This window comes from Perissodus microlepis, chromosome 7 (genome assembly GCF_051167445.1).
Source record: "Perissodus microlepis isolate ML-2025 ecotype Zambia chromosome 7, ASM5116744v1, whole genome shotgun sequence".
Lineage (NCBI taxonomy): Eukaryota > Metazoa > Chordata > Actinopteri > Cichliformes > Cichlidae > Perissodus > Perissodus microlepis.
In genome coordinates, this window is record NC_140467.1 from 26,613,652 (window position 1) to 26,632,513 (window position 18,862).

At 42.9% G+C, this 18,862-nt stretch overlaps 2 protein-coding genes across 4 annotated transcripts; one reads left to right on the forward strand and one right to left on the reverse strand.

The window, feature by feature from the left end:
• Positions 1-4,345: 4,345 nt before the first annotated feature.
• On the reverse strand, positions 4,346-16,420 carry prpf4 (pre-mRNA splicing tri-snRNP complex factor PRPF4). Of its 2 annotated transcripts, none has more exons than XM_084934420.1 (15): positions 16,337-16,420; positions 13,824-14,010; positions 13,434-13,620; positions 13,181-13,268; positions 13,021-13,100; positions 6,864-6,957; positions 6,643-6,737; positions 6,468-6,526; positions 5,865-5,988; positions 5,689-5,778; positions 5,369-5,491; positions 5,177-5,284; positions 4,817-4,935; positions 4,628-4,734; positions 4,346-4,550 (listed from the first exon to the last, which is right to left on the reverse strand). In XM_084934420.1, the coding sequence occupies exons 1-15, from the start codon at positions 16,400-16,402 to the stop codon at positions 4,464-4,466; spliced, it is 1,614 nt and encodes a 537-aa protein (XP_084790546.1). In that variant the 5' UTR covers positions 16,403-16,420; the 3' UTR covers positions 4,346-4,463. The 2 variants fall into 2 exon arrangements, with proteins under 2 accessions (XP_084790546.1, XP_084790548.1); XM_084934422.1 differs by having other exon boundaries at positions 16,120-16,342.
• On the forward strand, positions 16,403-18,142 carry cdc26 (cell division cycle 26 homolog). Of its 2 annotated transcripts, none has more exons than XM_084934423.1 (3): positions 16,403-16,498; positions 17,670-17,768; positions 17,902-18,142. In XM_084934423.1, exons 2-3 carry the CDS (start codon positions 17,688-17,690, stop codon positions 18,112-18,114), a joined length of 294 nt encoding a protein of 97 aa, XP_084790549.1. In that variant the 5' UTR covers positions 16,403-16,498; positions 17,670-17,687; the 3' UTR covers positions 18,115-18,142. The 2 variants fall into 2 exon arrangements, with proteins under 2 accessions (XP_084790549.1, XP_084790550.1); XM_084934424.1 differs by lacking the exon at positions 16,403-16,498 and adding an exon at positions 16,701-16,818.
• Positions 18,143-18,862: the final 720 nt, after the last annotated feature.

Consider the following 18,862-nt stretch of genomic DNA (forward strand, 5'->3'; position numbering starts at 1 on the left):
TCAGAATCATAAAGGCATCAGTTGACAAGCTGTCAAATTTTGTATTTACTAAATAATGTTTCACATTAATGCAAAAGTACCCTATGTCTGACTGATATGATGTTATCACTTTAGAATTAGCAAACACAATATTTTCCCATGTCTAAAAAGGGCTTATAATCCACAAATTGCATTTTGTAGGTTGTTTTACAGAGCAAAATAACTAGTAATGACTCGTGCCGCTCGTGACTAATTAACAGGGAAGGCAGGATTAAAGGTGTAATACCTCTTAAGAATCATAATTTAAATACACCAGGAAACACTACAGAGATATAGAAGAACACCTAGAACACTTCTTATAGATTAATTAAAAAAATATTTCCCAGACTGATGTTTCACCAGGACATTTAAATGTTTGCTAAGTGTCTATAAACTAAGTTCGTAACTCAGAAGACTAGAATTTGTCTTCTGAGCAAATGTCTTGGAAAACATTCTGGTTTATAGTAAGAACACAGTGTATTAGACAGCAAAAAGTCTAAGAAGCAAAAAGAGAAAGGCTAGAGCAGTAATCATTGTACCTTCTTTTCACAAATAATACATAATTGCCTTTCCAGAATGTAATGTGTTTATATGGTAGGCACACAGCTCCATTTGAAGATGACCTAAATGACTAGTGATTAAGTGTAATTTGCACATATTATTAATAGCAGGAGGTGACAGAGTGATGCTAGTAATCTGCTGGGTTTTGTAGAGCTCAAATTCAATTAGCTCTGTGATCAAATATCCAAAACAAGTATAATGACTTGTTTCAATGTGATGACCATTACATGAAAGATAGCACAATGATCAAACTTTGAAGACTGATATTTTTGTTCTTCAAATGTGACATTGTCCTTTCTTTAAAAAAAAAATAATCTAAAGCCTTGCATGTATGTAAAATCTAACTCAAAGTGATATATATTTTAAAGCCAAAAAAACACCATTACAGAGTAAATAGTTTAACAAAGCAAGCAAGAATTATGCAGGAAATTTTGTAAATTTGTGCATGTGGTGTCACTTTTACGGCAAATGTAATGGGACACACAACTCAACATGTTCATCTTTTGTCTCATCAGTCAGGTTCACCGTGGTTACATGTTTTCACCATTTGTGGATAATACCTCTCTCACTGTGCCAGTTGATTCTCTTCATCTGCACGCAGCATTTTCAGTGGTAAAAATGTTTCATCCTCCGAGTGACTTATTCAGTCTCAACTGACTGCAGGTTTCTTGATCATTAATATGCAAACCTGCAAATTGTCATGACCATTGATCAACAACCACTGATCAAAGATCACTGATCAATGGCCATGAGTACCATTCACAGAGAGTTGGGGAATGGCTGCAATCACAGCTGTAAGATGCTTTTCATATCCTCATGTCCAGGATGTGTACATCCTCAACATTCAAAGAGTTTCCACTGGCCTGTAGGTGTAAATGCAATGCGAAGTCCTGACCTAATGAGTTAGCTCTTCTGTGTTGTGCCATCCGCTTCGACGCAGGTTGTTTGGTTTCCCCAAAGTATAACTCATGACAATCCTCCTGGTACTTAACAAAACTACACTATATTACTCTGCCCAAGGAACGGGTCCCACGACCTGATTCTTGGGCTGGACTGATTTTTGGCGCTGAGTGTTTTGGGGTTTGAAAACCACAGAGACCCGGTGTTTAGAAAAAATGTATCTCAACTGCTCCGATACTCCTGACACATAAGGGATCACTAAGGGTTTTTGTTTAGGCAGCAGTTGTCCTTCTCTCCTGGATCAGCTGGAGCTTTCTTTAGGTGCCTTCCCAGCTTTGACAAATCCAGCTGGGACAACCACATTTATTCAGGGCCTTCTTGATGTGATGTTCTTCTGCTTCCCTGGTCGCTGTGTCTGTGAGGATGGTGTTCGCTCTGTGTTGTAGCTTCCTGATGACACCCAGTTTGTGCTCCAGTGGATGATGAGAGTCAAACCTTAAATACAGATCCTTATGCGTTGGTTTACGGTACACATCAGCTCTTAAATGTCCCTCATTACTGATGGAAATCTCACAGGTTAAGAAGGCTAACCTGCCACTTTTCATATTCTCCCTGTTGAATCTGATGTGTTGGTCCACTGAGTTAATGTGATCAGTGAATTGTGGTACGTCCCAAGATGTGATTTGCAACCCAGGTGTCATCGACACACCTGAAGTTGGCCACAATGGGTGATAATTAACCCTGAGGCTAATGATTCATTTTGTGATTGATTGATTTTGTGGCTTACTGAAGGTAAGCCACAAAATCAATAAGATGAATGATAACATAATGCCCAAGCACTGGGTTTTTACTCTTTAAATTCCTTCACCTAATCCGTAAACCTATCCAAGGGCATCCTTCTAAGTGCACGTCTCTGCCTTACTCCAGCTACTGTTAGCAATCCAGCTACCAGCTTTTTGTGTACCTGAAGACCCTTTGAAGGTCGAAACGTTGCTTTGTTTTTTTGTTTTTGCTGGCACGCCTTCTTTTGTTGATGATAATATTGGATTCTTTTTCCTTTCCTGTTTTTTGGAAAGTGCTTTTAATTTTTTTTGAGTAACATAATTTATTTTGGAAAAAATACAAATAAGAAAAAAATACAACTAAAGATTTAAGATAGGCTGTGTGATTCCCGCTGGCCTGCAGATTAAGATCTCCCTGTCTATTGTTACAGGGTGGGAGTCTCCCCCTCCTCTCCAAGTGGGCCAAATTAAGGATATCTTAAATAATTTTTAAAGTTTCAATAATCACGACCTTAAAATATATGATAATCATGTGCATTATCTTCCTCCTTGAGTAGGAAGTGGTAAATGGGCCCTGAATTGGTCTACTGGCCCATGAAGTAGATATTGTGCATTTGCTCATACTACATAAAGAGTGTATGTGTGAAACAATCACGGGGCATTATAACATGTGTATGATGATGTATTTTTGTGTATATACATCTTGCACTTGAGATGGTCCTTCTTTAGATATTATAGCTTAGTGTGTATTTGATCATGCTGCAATTTGTGTGTATGTGGAAAATCTGCTTTTGAATGTGAACACACCATGTGATGTAACGTATGACTCGTGGTATACACTGGGGTCTCAGGTGGGTCCTCAGACACCTATTGGGGAAGGCCTGCTAATGGTGTGACTTCCACAAAGCGTTTATCTGGTGCCTTACTTCTGTCCATTAATGTAGCAGCTATCTGCACTACCTGTGGTGCACACGACACATAAAGGCATTACTGTGGCTTCACAAAACTGGTCATCCAGTGAATGAAGAATAATCACATTGTCTACAGTAGGCCAGTTTCCTCACAGTAACCACCAACAGCAGCTCCCCATGGCTGTGTATCTGCATCCACAGCCACGCACTGACGGCATAAAAAGGTTTAATTAGCAAACGTAACACAGGTGTGCCAATCGCCTCACCTGTCTGCTTCCTAAATCACTGTCTCACTGCTCCACCTGAACCTGAAGCCACGCCCACACTGAAATGTAAACTGTCTTGTTTAAATGTCTTTGTAGGTAACAGAAACTATTTTTCTGGCACAGCACAAATAATTTGTGGCATCTTCTTGTGACACCTGATGGTTTTGTGAATGCCTGAGGCTGTGCTGGCATTTTAATGTCAATAGTTTTGTGTAATTTTGTTGTTAGCTAGAATTTGTAAAACAAGTTTATCTTTTTTCTTTTTTAAAATTTGGATTTCAAGTTAACGGGCAGCACGGTGGCACAGTGGTTAGCACTGTTGCCGCACAGCAAGAAGGTCCTGAGTTTAATTCCACCATCAGACCGGGGTCTTTCTGTGTGGAGTTTGCATGTTCTCCCCGTGTTTGCGGGGGTTCCCTCCAGTACTCCGGCTTCCTCCCACAGTCCAAAGACATGCAGTTAGTGGGGATAGGTTAATTGGTTAATCCAAATTGCCCATAGGTGTGAATGCGGGCTTGAATGTGAGTGCAAATGGTTGTCTGTCCTTGTGAGTTAGCCCTGTGACAGACTGGCGACCTGTCCAGGGTGTACCCCGCCTCTCGCCCTATGACAGCTGGGATAGGTCCCAGCGCCCCCCGCGACCCTGAAAAGGATAAGCGGATGGATGGATGGATTTCAAGTTGTTAAAATGTTTATGAGTTTTACAGCAAAACATTTCTACTTACTAAGATTTTATATTTTTTGAGTGACTTTAGGTCCTCTGTGTTAAAAAAGTATGTCAAAATGTAAAAAAAAAAAAAAAAAAAAAAAGTAAAATCAGACACAGGTGAAATAAAACACCAAACAGGACAAACCAACTTTAAAGGTGAAATATAAAAGCGCTCGAGGCTCATGAAAACGAATCAGCTTCAAACTTTTGAAAATTAATTTTTTTCTTTTTATTCCAAAAAGTGAAAACAAAATATTTTACTGAAAAACAGTAGATCAGTGTCTGGATGACATAACTCATGATGTCACTAATGACATCACTCAGACAGCCACAGTTTGAAGGTCCGATCATAGGAACAGGTGGCGATGAGTTTCCCATCAGGTGACACGTCGACGCCCATCACCTGAAAACACAAACAGGTCAGAGATTGCCAGCAATTAGGGGCGTCCGAATGGACCAATCAGAGCACAGCGCTCATACCTTCCCCTCATGCCCGGCAAGTGTCTTCAGCGGCATCCAACCCGGATGACTCCAGACCTTCGCCGTGTTGTCGTATGCACCCGTCAACAGGAAGTGCCCGTCTGTAGCTGCAAACACAGGAAGTACGGTCACATTAACAGGAAGCAAGGTCAGTAATATTTCGTTTTGTTGAACAATAACGTTTTTTACGTTGAAAGCGGACGGCAGACAGCAGGTTCTGGTGGGCGGGGACTGTGTAAAGGCACTTCCTGTTTCTCAGCTCCCAGACCTTACAGGTGTTGTCTCCACTTCCTGTTGCCAGGTGATACCTGAGTGGAGAAACATTATTGAAGCTGTTAATTCTGATCAAACCGTGAAATTTATCATTTTAACATGTTTACAACAAAAACAATCTCTTCACTTCCTGCAGAATCCCGATTATTGATTATAGATAATTTTTTGGTTCTGTCACATTCTCTCCATGCTGGAGCTGGGATTTGTCAGGTGAGTTTTAATGTGGTAGTCTCTGATTGACTGTGTGTTTTGTGTGATGCTTTGTGATTGACTGACCCGTTCGGGGAAAAGTGCAGGCTGTAGATCTCCTTCAGGTGACCCTCAAGGAACACCACGCAGCGTCCCGTCCGGAGGTCCCACACCCTGCCAAAGGCATCCAGGCCACTGATTGGACCACAGACAGAGAGAGCTGATTTGTTAGTTACAGAGACGTGCTGAGACGTGCTAGATGATGTAGCGTTTGTTTACCCTGTAGCAGCCAGAGAACCGTCAGGGTGAAAGGTCAGGTCGTGGACACCTTTGCTGTGACCTTCCTGATGGAGGATTTCCTCCTGAACCTCCAGATCCCAGAGACGCCACGAGTAATCGTAGCTGCACTCCACACGGACAGGAAGTACGTCACACACGGAAAAAAATATTTCTGTGTTAAACTCAGAGTAAAACTTTCAAAGTAAAATGGAAATTTTTTTTAAGGAGAGAAAGTGCTTAGTGTTTGAGCATGCTCTATCTCTACAGGTATTTTGACTCATTACAGTAAGAATGAATATTCAGAGTAATTTCTACTTTACCAGGTTGTACCCAGGAACCGTCCTGATGGATGCCACGACACCCGAGAAACTCGCTCGCTGTGACCTTCAATGTCTGCCACTGGCTCATCGCTACAGCAACCAGAGACACAAAGCCATTAATTACTGATAGGATATGAATCAGACCCCACCCCCAGTTACCTGCCCCTTGCCCTCACCTTTCCAGGTTCCACAGCTTCACCGTGCCGTCAGCAGCACACGAGGCCAAGCTGACATCTGATTGGTTAAGAGAAACTCCGGCCTGGGGGCGGAAGACGACGGCGCCCACATTGGTGTTGTGACCTTCAGCCAATCAAAGAGCAGGACAGAAAAGGGCGGAGCCTCAGACAAACGATTCACAAGTGATCAAAGTATTGATCAGTTATCATTTAAACCCTCTGGGGTCCAGCATTTTGGACTACTTTTTGATTTCACATTTAAAAACTGTTTACCTTCTCTTGTTTGGTATCATTCTTTTCAGCACAACCTCACATGTTTAACAGTTATTTTTTCATTTGACATACTGTATTAACACAATCAACACAATCGCCTCATTGTTTTGACATGCAAAACAAAACAATCAACTACACTACATAAGATACACACAACTATTTTATTGATCAATTACAAGCCCCCTTGTAATCATCATATAATGTTTGACATTTCTGTGGCAATAAATCTGAAACCTCTAATTTATCTCACTAACAACTAATCAACTCTAACTAATCAACAAGCGATTCCAATGTAACCAACAACAAAAACAAACATTAAGCACTGCCCACCTCTGAGTGTCCGAATCAGGTTGCAGTCAGGGACGGACCACAGCTTACACAGACCGCTCCTGGAGGTGTTAGCACGTTAGCATTAGCTTCAATACAGCAGTTAAATAAACTAACATTTACTCATGCTAATGCTAACTGTATGCATTTTATGCTAGTAGTGGGCGGTGCTTGTTACCAGGAGGCCGTCGCCAGCATTTTGGAGTCGGGGCTGAAGTGGCAGAAGCTAATTGGTCGATCGTCCCCAATCTGACTGCAGAAGTTGTTCAGATTCTGAAGAAGCGGAAGAGGGGGTGGTTAGTGCTGTTCATGCTCAGTGAGAATGAGGACATCCGCTGTGACACTCAGAGTGTTGTGTTTTTGGCGTGCTGCTATCTGCAGTTAATAAAATTGACTCACCCTCAGGCTCTTGTGCAGCTCTTGTTGTCGGATTGTTTTGGTTGCCTCGGTAACTTCCTTCTGAGTGCGTGCAGCCTCCAGGCGCCTCATTGCTCTGATGGACCAATCACAGAGATAACGAGCTATAGCCAATGAGAATCAACCAACTGACATGATATTTTTATCATTTCTTCTTGACAGATCCTGGCGGCTCGTTTACCAAGTCTCAAATACTTTAAGATGGCAGTGTGCGATTGTATGTATTCAATTCAATTCAATTCAATTTTATTTATATAGCGCCAAATCACAACAAAAGTCGCCTCAAGGCGCTTCATAGATACAGAGAAAAACCCAACAATCATATGACCCCCTATGAGCAAGCACTTTGGCGACAGTGGGAAGGAAAAACTCCCTTTTAACAGGAAGAAACCTCCGGCAGAACCAGGCTCAGGGAGGGGCGGCCATCTGCTGCGACCGGTTGGGGTGAGAGAAGGAAGACAGGATAAAAGACATACTGTGGAAGAGAGACAGAGATTAATAACAGATATGATTCAATGCAGAGAGGTCTATTAATACATAGTGAGTGAGAAAGGTGACTGGAAAGGAAAAACTCAATGCATCATGGGAATCCCCCGGCAGCCTACGTCTATTGCAGCATAACTAAGGGAGGATTCAGGGTCACCTGGTCCAGCCCTAACTACATGCTTTAGCAAAAAGGAAAGTTTTAAGCCTAATCTTAAAAGTAGAGATAGTTTCTGTCTCCCGAATCCAAACTGGAAGCTGGTTCCACAGAAGAGGGGCCTGAAAACTGAAGGCTCTGCCTCCCATTCTACTTTTAAATACTCTAGGAACAACAAGTAGGCCTGCAGAGCGAGAGCGAAGTGCTCTAATAGGGTGATATGGTACTACAAGGTCATTAAGATAAGATGGGGCCTGATTATTTAAGACCTCGTATGTGAGGAGCAGGATTTTGAATTCAATTCTGGACTTAACAGGAAGCCAATGAAGGGAAGCCAAAACAGGAGAAATATGCTCTCTCCTTCTAGTCCCTGTCAGTACTCTTGCTGCAGCATTTTGGATTAGCTGAAGGCTTTTCAGTGAGTTTTTTGGACATCCTGATAATAATGAATTACAGTAGTCCAGCCTGGAAGTAATAAATGCATGAACTAGTTTTTCAGCGTCACTCTGAGACAGGATATTTCTAATTTTAGAGATGTTGCTCAAATGGAAGAAAGCAGTCTTACATATTTGTTTAATATGTGCGTTGAAGGACATGTCCTGGTCAAAAATGACTCCAAGGTTCCTCACAGCGTTACTGGAGGCCAAGGTAATGCCATCCAGAGTATGAATCTGGTTAGATACCATATTTCTAAGATTTTCAGGGCCGAGTACAATAACCTCAGTTTTATCTGAATTAAGAAGCAGAAAGTTAGCGGCCATCCAGGTCTTTATGTCTTTAAGACATTCCTGCAGTTTAACTAATTGGTGTGTGTTATCTGGCTTCATGGACAGATAGAGCTGGGTGTCATCTGCATAGCAGTGAAAATGTATGCTATGTCTTCTAATGATGCTGCCTAAGGGAAGCATGTATAATGTAAACAGAATTGGTCCTAGCACTGAACCCTGTGGAACTCCATAATTAACCTCAGTGTGTGAAGAGGACTCTCCATTTACATGCACAAATTGGAGTCTATTAGATAGATATGATACAAACCACTGCAGCACAGTACCTGTAATACCTACAGCATGTTCTAATCGCTCTAATAGGATATTATGGTCGACAGTATCGAACGCTGCACTGAGGTCTAGCAGGACAAGCACAGAGATGAGTCCACTGTCAGAGGCCATAAGAAGATCATTTGTAACCTTCACTAAAGCTGTTTCTGTGCTGTGATGAGCTCTGAAACCTGACTGAAACTCTTCAAATAAACCATTCCTCTGCAGATGATCTGTTAGCTGTTTGACAACTACTCTTTCAAGGATTTTTGATATGAAAGGAAGGTTGGAGATTGGCCTATAATTAGCTAAGTATGGAAAGTCTAAGGAGTCAAACGCGTTTCTGTACAAGTGAAGACTCTGTTATCGTCCACAATAATATGGTATGAATTCCCGCAACAGGGATATTATTGCCATAGCAACACTGTGTGTTTAAAACTAGGGGTGCCCAGCCATGTCTGACAGCCAGAGCGTGTGCCCACCTCCGAGGATGAGTTAGTAAATAGGAAGTTGTCTTGAATCATGCTCAATTATCCAGGTAAGTAAATCTCCCAAAAGTTATTCTGTTCATCTGGACGTAGTGTTTGCAGTGGGAGAAACGTTTAGTCACTCATCCAATGATTTCTTCAGTTCAGCTGAGTGCAGGTTTCCCCAACCATATAAACAGTACATTTGCACAATGACTGAAACTAGCCCACTGAAGGAACAATGGGCTGTGAGGTCAGTTTCTTGATCATGAATATGCAAATTGTCATGACCGTTGCTCAAAGACCATTGATCAATGGCCAAGAGTACCATTCACAGAGAGTTGGGGAATGGCTGCAATCACAGCATTGTAAGATGGTCTAGCACAGCATGAAAAGTCTAAGACAAGGCGGCAAAGGAAGTCTGACTTACTTGTTGCGTGTCAGAAACCACAGCAAATTATGGAGAGAGTCCTCAGCAGCGAGAAGAGAGAAGGATGCCACACCGTGAATGGGGACAAGTGGGCGAACAATTTATTTGACAGACAACTCTCCCAAGCAGAGAAAAACATCTTTGCAAAAGGGCTGAACTTTGCTGTGACACCAAGACGAAATCCCACAAGTGGAACTGATGACAGCCACAGAAACAGCGATTCAAAACTACAACATTGCAACTGCGGACGAACGTTTCCATCCCATATCAGCATGGAGGAGAGGAAGGCAGTCACATCACTTAGTAAAAACAACAACATTATCATCCTTCCAGCAGAAAAGGGTGGGTCCACAGTTTTGCTAAACCATAAAGACTATGATGAGAACATTTTGTCACTGCTCAGTGACAAAAATAGGAGGGTGAGAGATTGTCTGAAGCTGTTAGACCAAGACAAGGCTATTGACCGGACCTCATACCACAGGTTATACCCAGGGGAATCTACACCAAGTCTGTATGGTTTACCTAAGATACATAAACAGAGTGTACCTTTAAGATCAATTGTCTGTATGATCAACTCGGTCACCTATAACATCTCGAAGTTTCTGGCTTCGATCCTCAACCTGTTGGTAAGCAGCTCTGAACACCACATCCAGAACTGGATGTGTCTTAATTCCACCTATTTCACATACAGGGTCAGTATTACAGGCAGAAACATGGGTGTGCCATGGTTTCCCCAGTTCCACCCATTGTGGACAACTTGTACATGGAAGAAGTGGAAAAGAGGCCTCTGTTATCCTACCCTGAAACACCACCAAGTCATTGGTTCAGGTACTCTGTGGACTAATACATCAAATTCACCAGGGAGGATATGAAAAGTGGCAGGTTAGCCTTCTTAGACTGTGAGTTTTCCATCAGTAATGAGGGACATTTAAGAGCTGATGTGTACTGTAAACCAACGCATAAGGATCTGTATTTAAGGTTTGACTCTCATCATCAACTGGAGCACAAACTGGGTGTCATCAGGACAACACAGAGCGAACACCATCTCCACAGATACAGCGGCAAGGGAAGAGAAGAACATCATGTCAAGAAGGCCCTGAGTAAATGTGGTTAACCCAGCTGGACATTTGTCAAAGCTGGGAAGGCACCTAAAGAAAGCTCCAGCTGATCAAGAAGGGGAAAACAACAACTGCTGTCTAAGTAAAAACCCTTAGCGATCCCGTACTTGTCAGGAGTATCAGAACAGTTGAGATGCATTTTCTCAAAAGACTGCATCTCTGTGGCTTTTAAACCCCAAAACACGCTACACCAAAAATTGGTCCAGACCAAGGATTGGGTCCTCCAACACAAACAAAGTAATATAGTGTACGCTTGTTAAGTGCCAGGAGGATTGCCATGATCTATACTTGGGGGAAACCAAACAACCTCGGGCAAAGCAGATGGCACAACACAGAAGACCTAACTCGTCAGGCCAGGACTCCCCAGTCTATTCACACCTACAGACCAGTGGACACTCTTCAATGAGAAGGATGTACACATCCTGGACTGGTTTGGGTGGGGAGTCGAGGAGGCCATTTACGTGAAAAGGGAAATCCATCTTGAAATCGAGGAGGGGGCCTAAGGGTACATCTTTCACCTTCTTACAATGCTGTGATTGCAGCCATTCTGTAACTCTCTGTGAATGGTACTCATGGCCATTGATCAATGATCATTGATCAATGATCATTGATCAATGATCATTGATCAATGATCATGACAATTTGCATTTTTATGATCAAGAAACTGACCTCACATTGTTCGTCAGTGGTTCTAGTTTCAGTCATTGTGCAAAGTTACTGTTTATAAGGTTGGGGAAACCTGCAGTGAGCTGAGACTGAAGAAGGTGAAAACAGCCAAAATCACATTTTCGAGTATGATCAGGCTACGATGGAGGAGTCATCCATAATTCACCAATGACTCCACTGAACGTCGCTGGAAAACTGGTCATCTGCATGTCATGTGACAGAGCCAGTTGTCACTGATGTGGTCACAGTAGCTATTAAAAAGTTTGTAGTGTCTTTACTGTCCAGTAAAAAGTAAAAAGTGCCAATCCGGTCGTTAAGTCTGACGTCACTAGCCGTGTCTGGGCCTAAACTCCGCTGCAGGTACATATATCAAACGATCACTATGGCATTACTGAGAGTTGAAAAACTGTCTAAAGTCTTTCATCTTTAATAAAATGATCAGCGTTCTGCTCTACCAGGTGTAACAATTGAGTTTAACATCCAGGCATCCATGAAAACGGAATTTATGACATTTAACGGAGTTAGAAGTTAGCAGGAAGTTAGCTTGCTAGCTTCTATCTAAATACAATATAGCATGTCCTGACTGAGGGATTTTGGAAACAAATTATAACGTACAGCTCTGTTATCACTTCCAACATAAATGAAGACAGAAAACTAAACAGCAGTGACGTTTGTAGGGTTACTAAAGTTTGGCTAGCTGGTATATAATGATGTGCTACGTGACCGCTAGCGACACAGCTATGTTAGCATAATATAAACAAGCTAACTTTTTTTCCACTCGATGAAAGTTAACGTGAGTGTTCTCGGTGGTCAGGAACAAATGTAATCGCATGACAGGATGCTGTAAAAGGACCAAACTTCAGCCAGGAGAAAAAACTGAGATAATCCATCCACAATACGAGGTTAGTCATTCATATACTGCTGCATGGGCTGGGCTGTAGTTACATCCTAAGGTTTTAAAAACTGAGCTTAAATAAATGATTAGCGGTAATAAAAGCCGAGGGAGGTCAACAGTGGTCAGGAGCTTTTTGAGATTAAATAGAAGAAAATACAAAACATTAAACATGTTAACAACACAAAAGCCATATTAAACGCAGACTACTTTAGGCCCGGAAGTAGGATTCGTCACGTCATCACTTAACGACCGGATTGTGATTTGGCGCTATATAAATAAAACTGCCCCTTCGAGGGCGGAGCCAGGACACCTGGACAGATTAGATCTCTCAGCTGGTCTGGAAACACCTCGATGTTCCCCCAGATACGATAGCGGCCGCAGAGAAGGTCTGGGCTTCGGTCCCCTGTCCCCGTGACTGGATCCCGGATAAGCAGAAGAAAATGAATGGAACGAACTGAATCGACCTGCACACGATATCCTGGCAGGAAATTTCTCTGACTTGAGCATGTTCAGCAATTATTTGATAGTTTTACTTCAGATTTACAGGGGAAACCCAAGCTCGGTTACTCTGCTGCTTACATTTATTCTTTTACCTGAGCATGTGGAAAGTCCAAATATAATATTACCAATTGGTTATTGGTCGTCATGGTGATATGGCTGTTCATGAAACATAAAACACAGCGTTCAGTGGTGAAGGTTAAGGTTGATGTTTACGTCTTCACCAGGCGGGTTTGAGACGGAGGGATTTTTAGCTCTTTTGTCCTTCTGTGATATAAGGACTCAAGTGTGGTGCCCTGCCTAGTTACTGAGAGAGGAGTCTGGTAGAAGCGGTGCACTCAGTGGTTGTCTTTGCTCCTCCTCCTCTCACACTTTGATGATGACTCACCGGGGAAGAGAATATCTGGCCAACCAGAGCCGAGCATCCTTTAGGGAAGCGGAGCCTTCGTGGTACCATGTCTGCTGGCACTGTGATTGGTCAGAGAGAAAATGTTTAGATCATGCAACCAGGTGTTCTGAAGCCCCACCCACACTCCAGGTCAGCTGACCTCATCCTGCGACCTCTTCGCTCGCTCTTCGTCCTTCCTGGATTTCTTCAGAGCGTCCGGACCGACCACGGACAGCACACTGCGCAGCCTGAAGACACACACACACACTTTTACTTCCTGTCTGCTTCCTGCTTCCTCCCTGTCACACTGACAAAGTTTGACAGGTTTTTTAATTAAATTATTGGCCCAAAATGTTTCTAAGATGACTGCTGAGAGTGTTCTACAGAAGATTACAGAAGTTATTTTGCCCCACCTTTCGCGGCGGTCAGCTGGTCCCTCTCCAAATAACGTGATTGGCTCCCCCAGTGCACGGAGGCCGGCTTTCACCTCAGCATCATCAGTGGACACAGTGATCTGTCGGGCTCGTCGCCGTCGCTCAAACTCAGCAAGCGCTTCCTGCTGCCGCTCACTGACCCGCTCCTCAATCTCCAGAGTCTCCCCTGCAGGGCATCAAGGAAAAACAGAGTCAACCAACTTCCTGCTATCAATTAATCACAGATCTGATTCAGCAGATATTATTGATCACATGATTGATCAGAGCCTTGACTGTCGGCACTGTGATCAGCAGAGGGTGGAGGTTCTTCTAATTTCTAATAATTTTTAAGAGACATTTTATCAGAGAAACGGTGAACAAACAGCTAACCTGATGAGATGTTGATGTTTCCCGCCTCAATTCCCGCCCTGACTGCATCACTTCCTGTTGCTGAGCTGCTCGCCACATTAGCACTCAGACGCTCCCGCTCTTTCTCCTCCAGGCTTCCATAGAAAACTCTGCTCTTCTTCACGGCCGGAGCCACATCGTCCTCATCGGACATATTGACTTCTTTTTTCTGGAGAAACAACAAAAACACATGAGGAAGATAAAGGTGACATTTTTAATGACAAAAAGAAAAACTGCTCAGAAGAAAAACCTTATTGATCCATTGAGCAGCAGCAGAGTGGCTGAAACGCAAACAATCACCCTGATCAGTAATAAGTGATCAATCAGCAATGTCAATCAGACACAGCAGCAGATTTATACTATACTTGAACACCTTTATTTTTAACTTCCTGTTTGAGCTGCTGCAACTTCCTGCTCAGCTTCACTTGCTGCTGTCGGTCAGACAGAATGACATGCTCACAATGATCAGCTGATCAGCATCTGTTACAATGATGAAATGACCTTAACGCACCTGCTGACACATTAATCTCACCGCAGAGCTCCACCTCACCGGCCTACAGGTGTGGGTCACAGACAGGTGTTGCACCTGAGGCATGGATTTCCTCTCATCCAGGTAACTTCAGGTTATGCTGGGTTTCTGTACTATTAAGGTCGGAGACTTCCTCCTCGTGTAAATCACTGTGGTAACTGATGGGATTTACCCCAGGTTAGAGATCAACAGGTATGAAATCACGCCTACTGACCAATCATCATTCCTGGATGATCCCTCAGAGCTCTGCAGGGAGAGTTGCAGGGTGTGTTTCCCTGGTCGTCAGTAGTAAATACTCAGTTTTATTCCTGTCTAAGCATCAATATCTGAGCACAAAGCCCCTTTTCCATTAGTACGACTGGTTTTCCATAACAATCAAGTACCACCTGATCTGTGTGATCGTTGTTATAGCAACGCTGCTCAGTTTCCTGTGAAGTAATTAATATCCAACACGAATGCAACAACAAAGGTGGACGTGGAGGCGACGATATACCTGCTGCTCGGTCTGTGGCTTTTCGTTAGACTCAGGGAACAGGGCATTGTTTTTTGTAGCCATTTCCTTTCGTTGCCTGGTTTCAAAAATGACATTTTTGATTTTCGTGAACAAGACGCTCTCATGACTCATTGAGTGACGCCACTGACCAGCCAATCAGTGGCGTGCAGTCTGACGATGTCACATTTAAGTACCTGCTTGGAACCCCAGCCCAGCAGGTATTAAAAAAGTACCTGGTACCAAGTACTATGACCTGATGGAAAACCCTGGAAACTGTGGTGAGTACTAATGGAAAAGGGGCTTAAAACACCTGTGCTGTACCTGATGACCTCAGGTCAAGTCAGTTTTTAGTTTTAATTCAGTCTTCTTAAACAGCAACGCGTCTGCAATTGAGAGAAAAACACTGCGTTAATGTTTCTGGAGTAAGTTATGTTAAGAGTCCATTTTTAAGGTTCCTCACTGAGAGACGTGACCCACAAGGATCTGCGTGGTGGCCACACTCAGACCTGTTCCAAACACTAAGGAAAGGATCTTCAACGCTTCCTTTACTGAACAGACGAGACACTGGAGCATCCTTTATGAAAGGGGAGGAGTCCCATAATTCATAGCGACAGACTTATCTGACCATGAAAACAATGATATAATAACCAAAGTGGAGCAGAGCATGAACATTTTCATCATAACTTTTCCATTTCATCCATAAGGTGCTGATATATTCATAGTTTTTAACAGAAGCTGTTAAACTCATGGCTGAACTCTGAACATCACACTGCTGGAAAACTACTTCCTGTTTAGTTGTTACTGCATTAAGAACAAATTTACATAAACTCTCTAAACATTAAGAACTCTATGAGCTGTTCAGTAAGTTTAAGCTTGTGAATATTCATCCAGTTGTAATACACTGTGCGCCTCGTTTCAACGTTTAAGGCGTCTTCAGTAAATCCAGCAGACTTTTGACCTCCATCAGTACATCTGAATCTTTGTTCTGCTTTAAAACTCCACCCTGGTTTTTCACAGGCTGTTCCCTTTGGCACAACAACAGCCTTCGCAGAATCAGGCGGAGAACATGCTGTGCTGAATTCAAATTGGTGATTAGTTTCAAGACCGCAGACATATTTACAGGCGCCGCTCTAGGTGACCCCGTCCCCGTGTTAGGGTCAATGATAACGAAAACAGAGCTTCGTAGTTCAGACCTCTAAGCGTCCTCCTGCAGCTCTGCACCGATCAGTAATCGGTAACTCCTCACCGTTTCTCACCTGTGTGTTTCAGGTAAAGCTTCGCGCTCATCGGAGTCAGTGGACAGCGCGAACCCAGAGCCTCTTCAAGGGCTGAGTGTAACGTGCCGGAGCACGCGCTAACGGATGACGGGGTAGAGCAGAGTATGGCTGATCTACGCTTTGACGTCTCTCTCACCTGTGCAGTTGAACACAGCGGCTCAGAATGCCGTTAAACCGTTGAATGAGAGAAACTTACCGGAGGAAACGAACGACGCGCCGACGCGGAGCTCCGTGACCCGGAAGTTCTTCCCTGAAGTGCCATCGGGTCAGAGGTTGCACACTTCCGGTGGACGCGGCAGCTGCAGAAAATAAACAGAGAGAGAAACGGCGGGAAAGAGCATTACAACTCCTCTATCAGGTACCTGCACACCTGTTCACACTGAGGGTATCCGCAAGGACTGTCCGTTACCGGTCACTGTAACGTCACTGCGACTTTACTTTAGCGCAGCTTAGCTTAATTTAGTTTAGCTTAGCTTCTGTGAAACCCATCTGCGTGCGCACAGTGCGCATGAGTGGCGACTTAAGGAGCGGCAAGGTTAGGGGTCAGAGGTGAGACTGTTATAGATACGATATTTCAGCAGCCAGTCAGATGAGACCTTTAAATGTGTCTGTATAACCTCCAGAGCATCCTTTAGAAAAGCAAGCGAGCTAATCATGCTGCTGGTTCCTGTCTGAACGGTAGGTGTAGTTTAGTTTCTATTGCTTTAGAAGCAGCTGGACGCCCTGAGCTCCGCCCTGAGGCCCTTACCCCGGGTTACCCTGACGTCAATAATCAGGAGGAGATTTCGGGAGTCAGTGTTGCCGTGGTGATAAGTTACCTGGACTCCTGCTGTGGCTTGATATCAATACGTTCACCATCAGGATCAAACACAGAGATCAAACAGTGTGATCAGTGATTCTGATCACAAATATCAGGAAACATTTTTTAGATCTGGTCGATCCTAATTATTGATCTGATGGAAGCGATAACTGAAACTGATTGCTGTTATTGATCAGATTTCAGAATTAATTAAAGCTCCTGTGTCTGAGCTAATGATCTATTGATCCTTTAACCTTCATCACTTGACTTTTTTCCTTCCTCTGAAAACTTTTGAAGTCATCCTGCTCAATGTAGGCATCATCATGACAACAGGAGTTTTCTAAGGTTTTATTTTTAAATTACAGCCAGATGTTACAGCCTCATGATATTCACAGTAAAAACACAACAGCTTGTTTCTTTTTGTGCCATCACAACCTCAACCTCAAAGCCCGTAAGGATAAGCTAAGATAACCCTTTATTAGTCCCACACGTGGGAATTTTTTTGGTCATGAAAGCATCTGGAAACAGGAAGGGTTCTGATTGGCTACACTGACTTCAATAGAACCGTGAGATGTTTTATTTTGAAAATGTCCAGGAAATGTGTGCAGTAAATCATATTCAGCAGGTTTATAGAACATTGAGCTTGGAGGTGAATCATTTTCACCATTCAGTAAGCATGTCAAAAAGCAAATCTGATCACTCAATTGATGTATTGATTGTCTGCTTTCAGCGTGAACTCAAACTGAAAATGTTGAGGAGGAAACCGACTCGTCTGGAGCTTAAGATCGACGACACTGAGGAGTTTGAGAGCGTCAAGAAGGAGCTTGAGGTCTACTCACTTTTGTACCAATCAATCAATTAATCAATAATAGTAAATGAGAATGAATAACAATCAGTAACATCTGACACTTTAAAGGAAGTAAACTTCAAACAGGACATTATCAGGTTTTCTTTTTCTTTAGGCCAGAAAACGTCAGCGAGAGGAGGCGGAGTCGGGAGGTGGAGTGGGTGGGGGATCTGTAATTGGTGTTGATGTAATTGGGGGTGGAGCCTCTGCCTCAGCATCGTCTTCCACAGCCGCATCAAGGGCAGAGCTTATCAATGAGCGAATCGGCTACAAGCCCCACCCTAAACCAGCGACCCTGCCGACCTTATTTGGAAGTTTACAGTTTTAATGATGAATAAAGTTTGAGCAGAAAAATCTTTGGAGTATCGTTTTTTTTTTTTTTTTTTAAATGAGCAAACATAAAGAATCTCAGAGTGAATCAGAACCCCCCCCCCAAGCATCATGTGACCTGGTCAGTCAGATGGTCTCCAGTAAGAGGACCAGAGATGGAGTTCCTCGGCTTTCCTGCTTCAGTCAGGCTGAACTTTATTGACACAACAGCGTCTGACAGCTGTTGCACATTTGTACCAAGCTTTTCTACACACACAACTGTGTTGTATTCAGTCTGCATTCTTCATATTTTCTTTTATTTTACCATTTTATATTTAAAATGTCTACTTTTTATCCATGACTGTGATTGTCCAGAGACTGCCTGTTGTGTGTGTTAATTCCAGTTGATAAAACTATCAAGTGGAATTAAAACTCTTATTTTACCGCTCTGTGCACTAAATCACCTAATTAACTGAAGAATCTGCTGCATTTAGCTCATCTTTTTAAGAAGCGCTGCATTCTACTGTTTTTTGTCCTTTAGACATTTTTATCACCATTTGATAAGATTTCCACGTGACCAATACAGGTGCTGTGTTGTACGGCAGTGAGATGCCAAACTATGTTTATGGGAAGAAAAAGTTTAGACTCGTGTATTCATGGTGACAGGAGGCCATCTCTGGTGCTGTTTGACAGTTTACATTTTTGGCTCAATTATGATCTAGTGTACAATCCACTAAAAATAATTTTTTTCAAGTCTGTAAAAATTT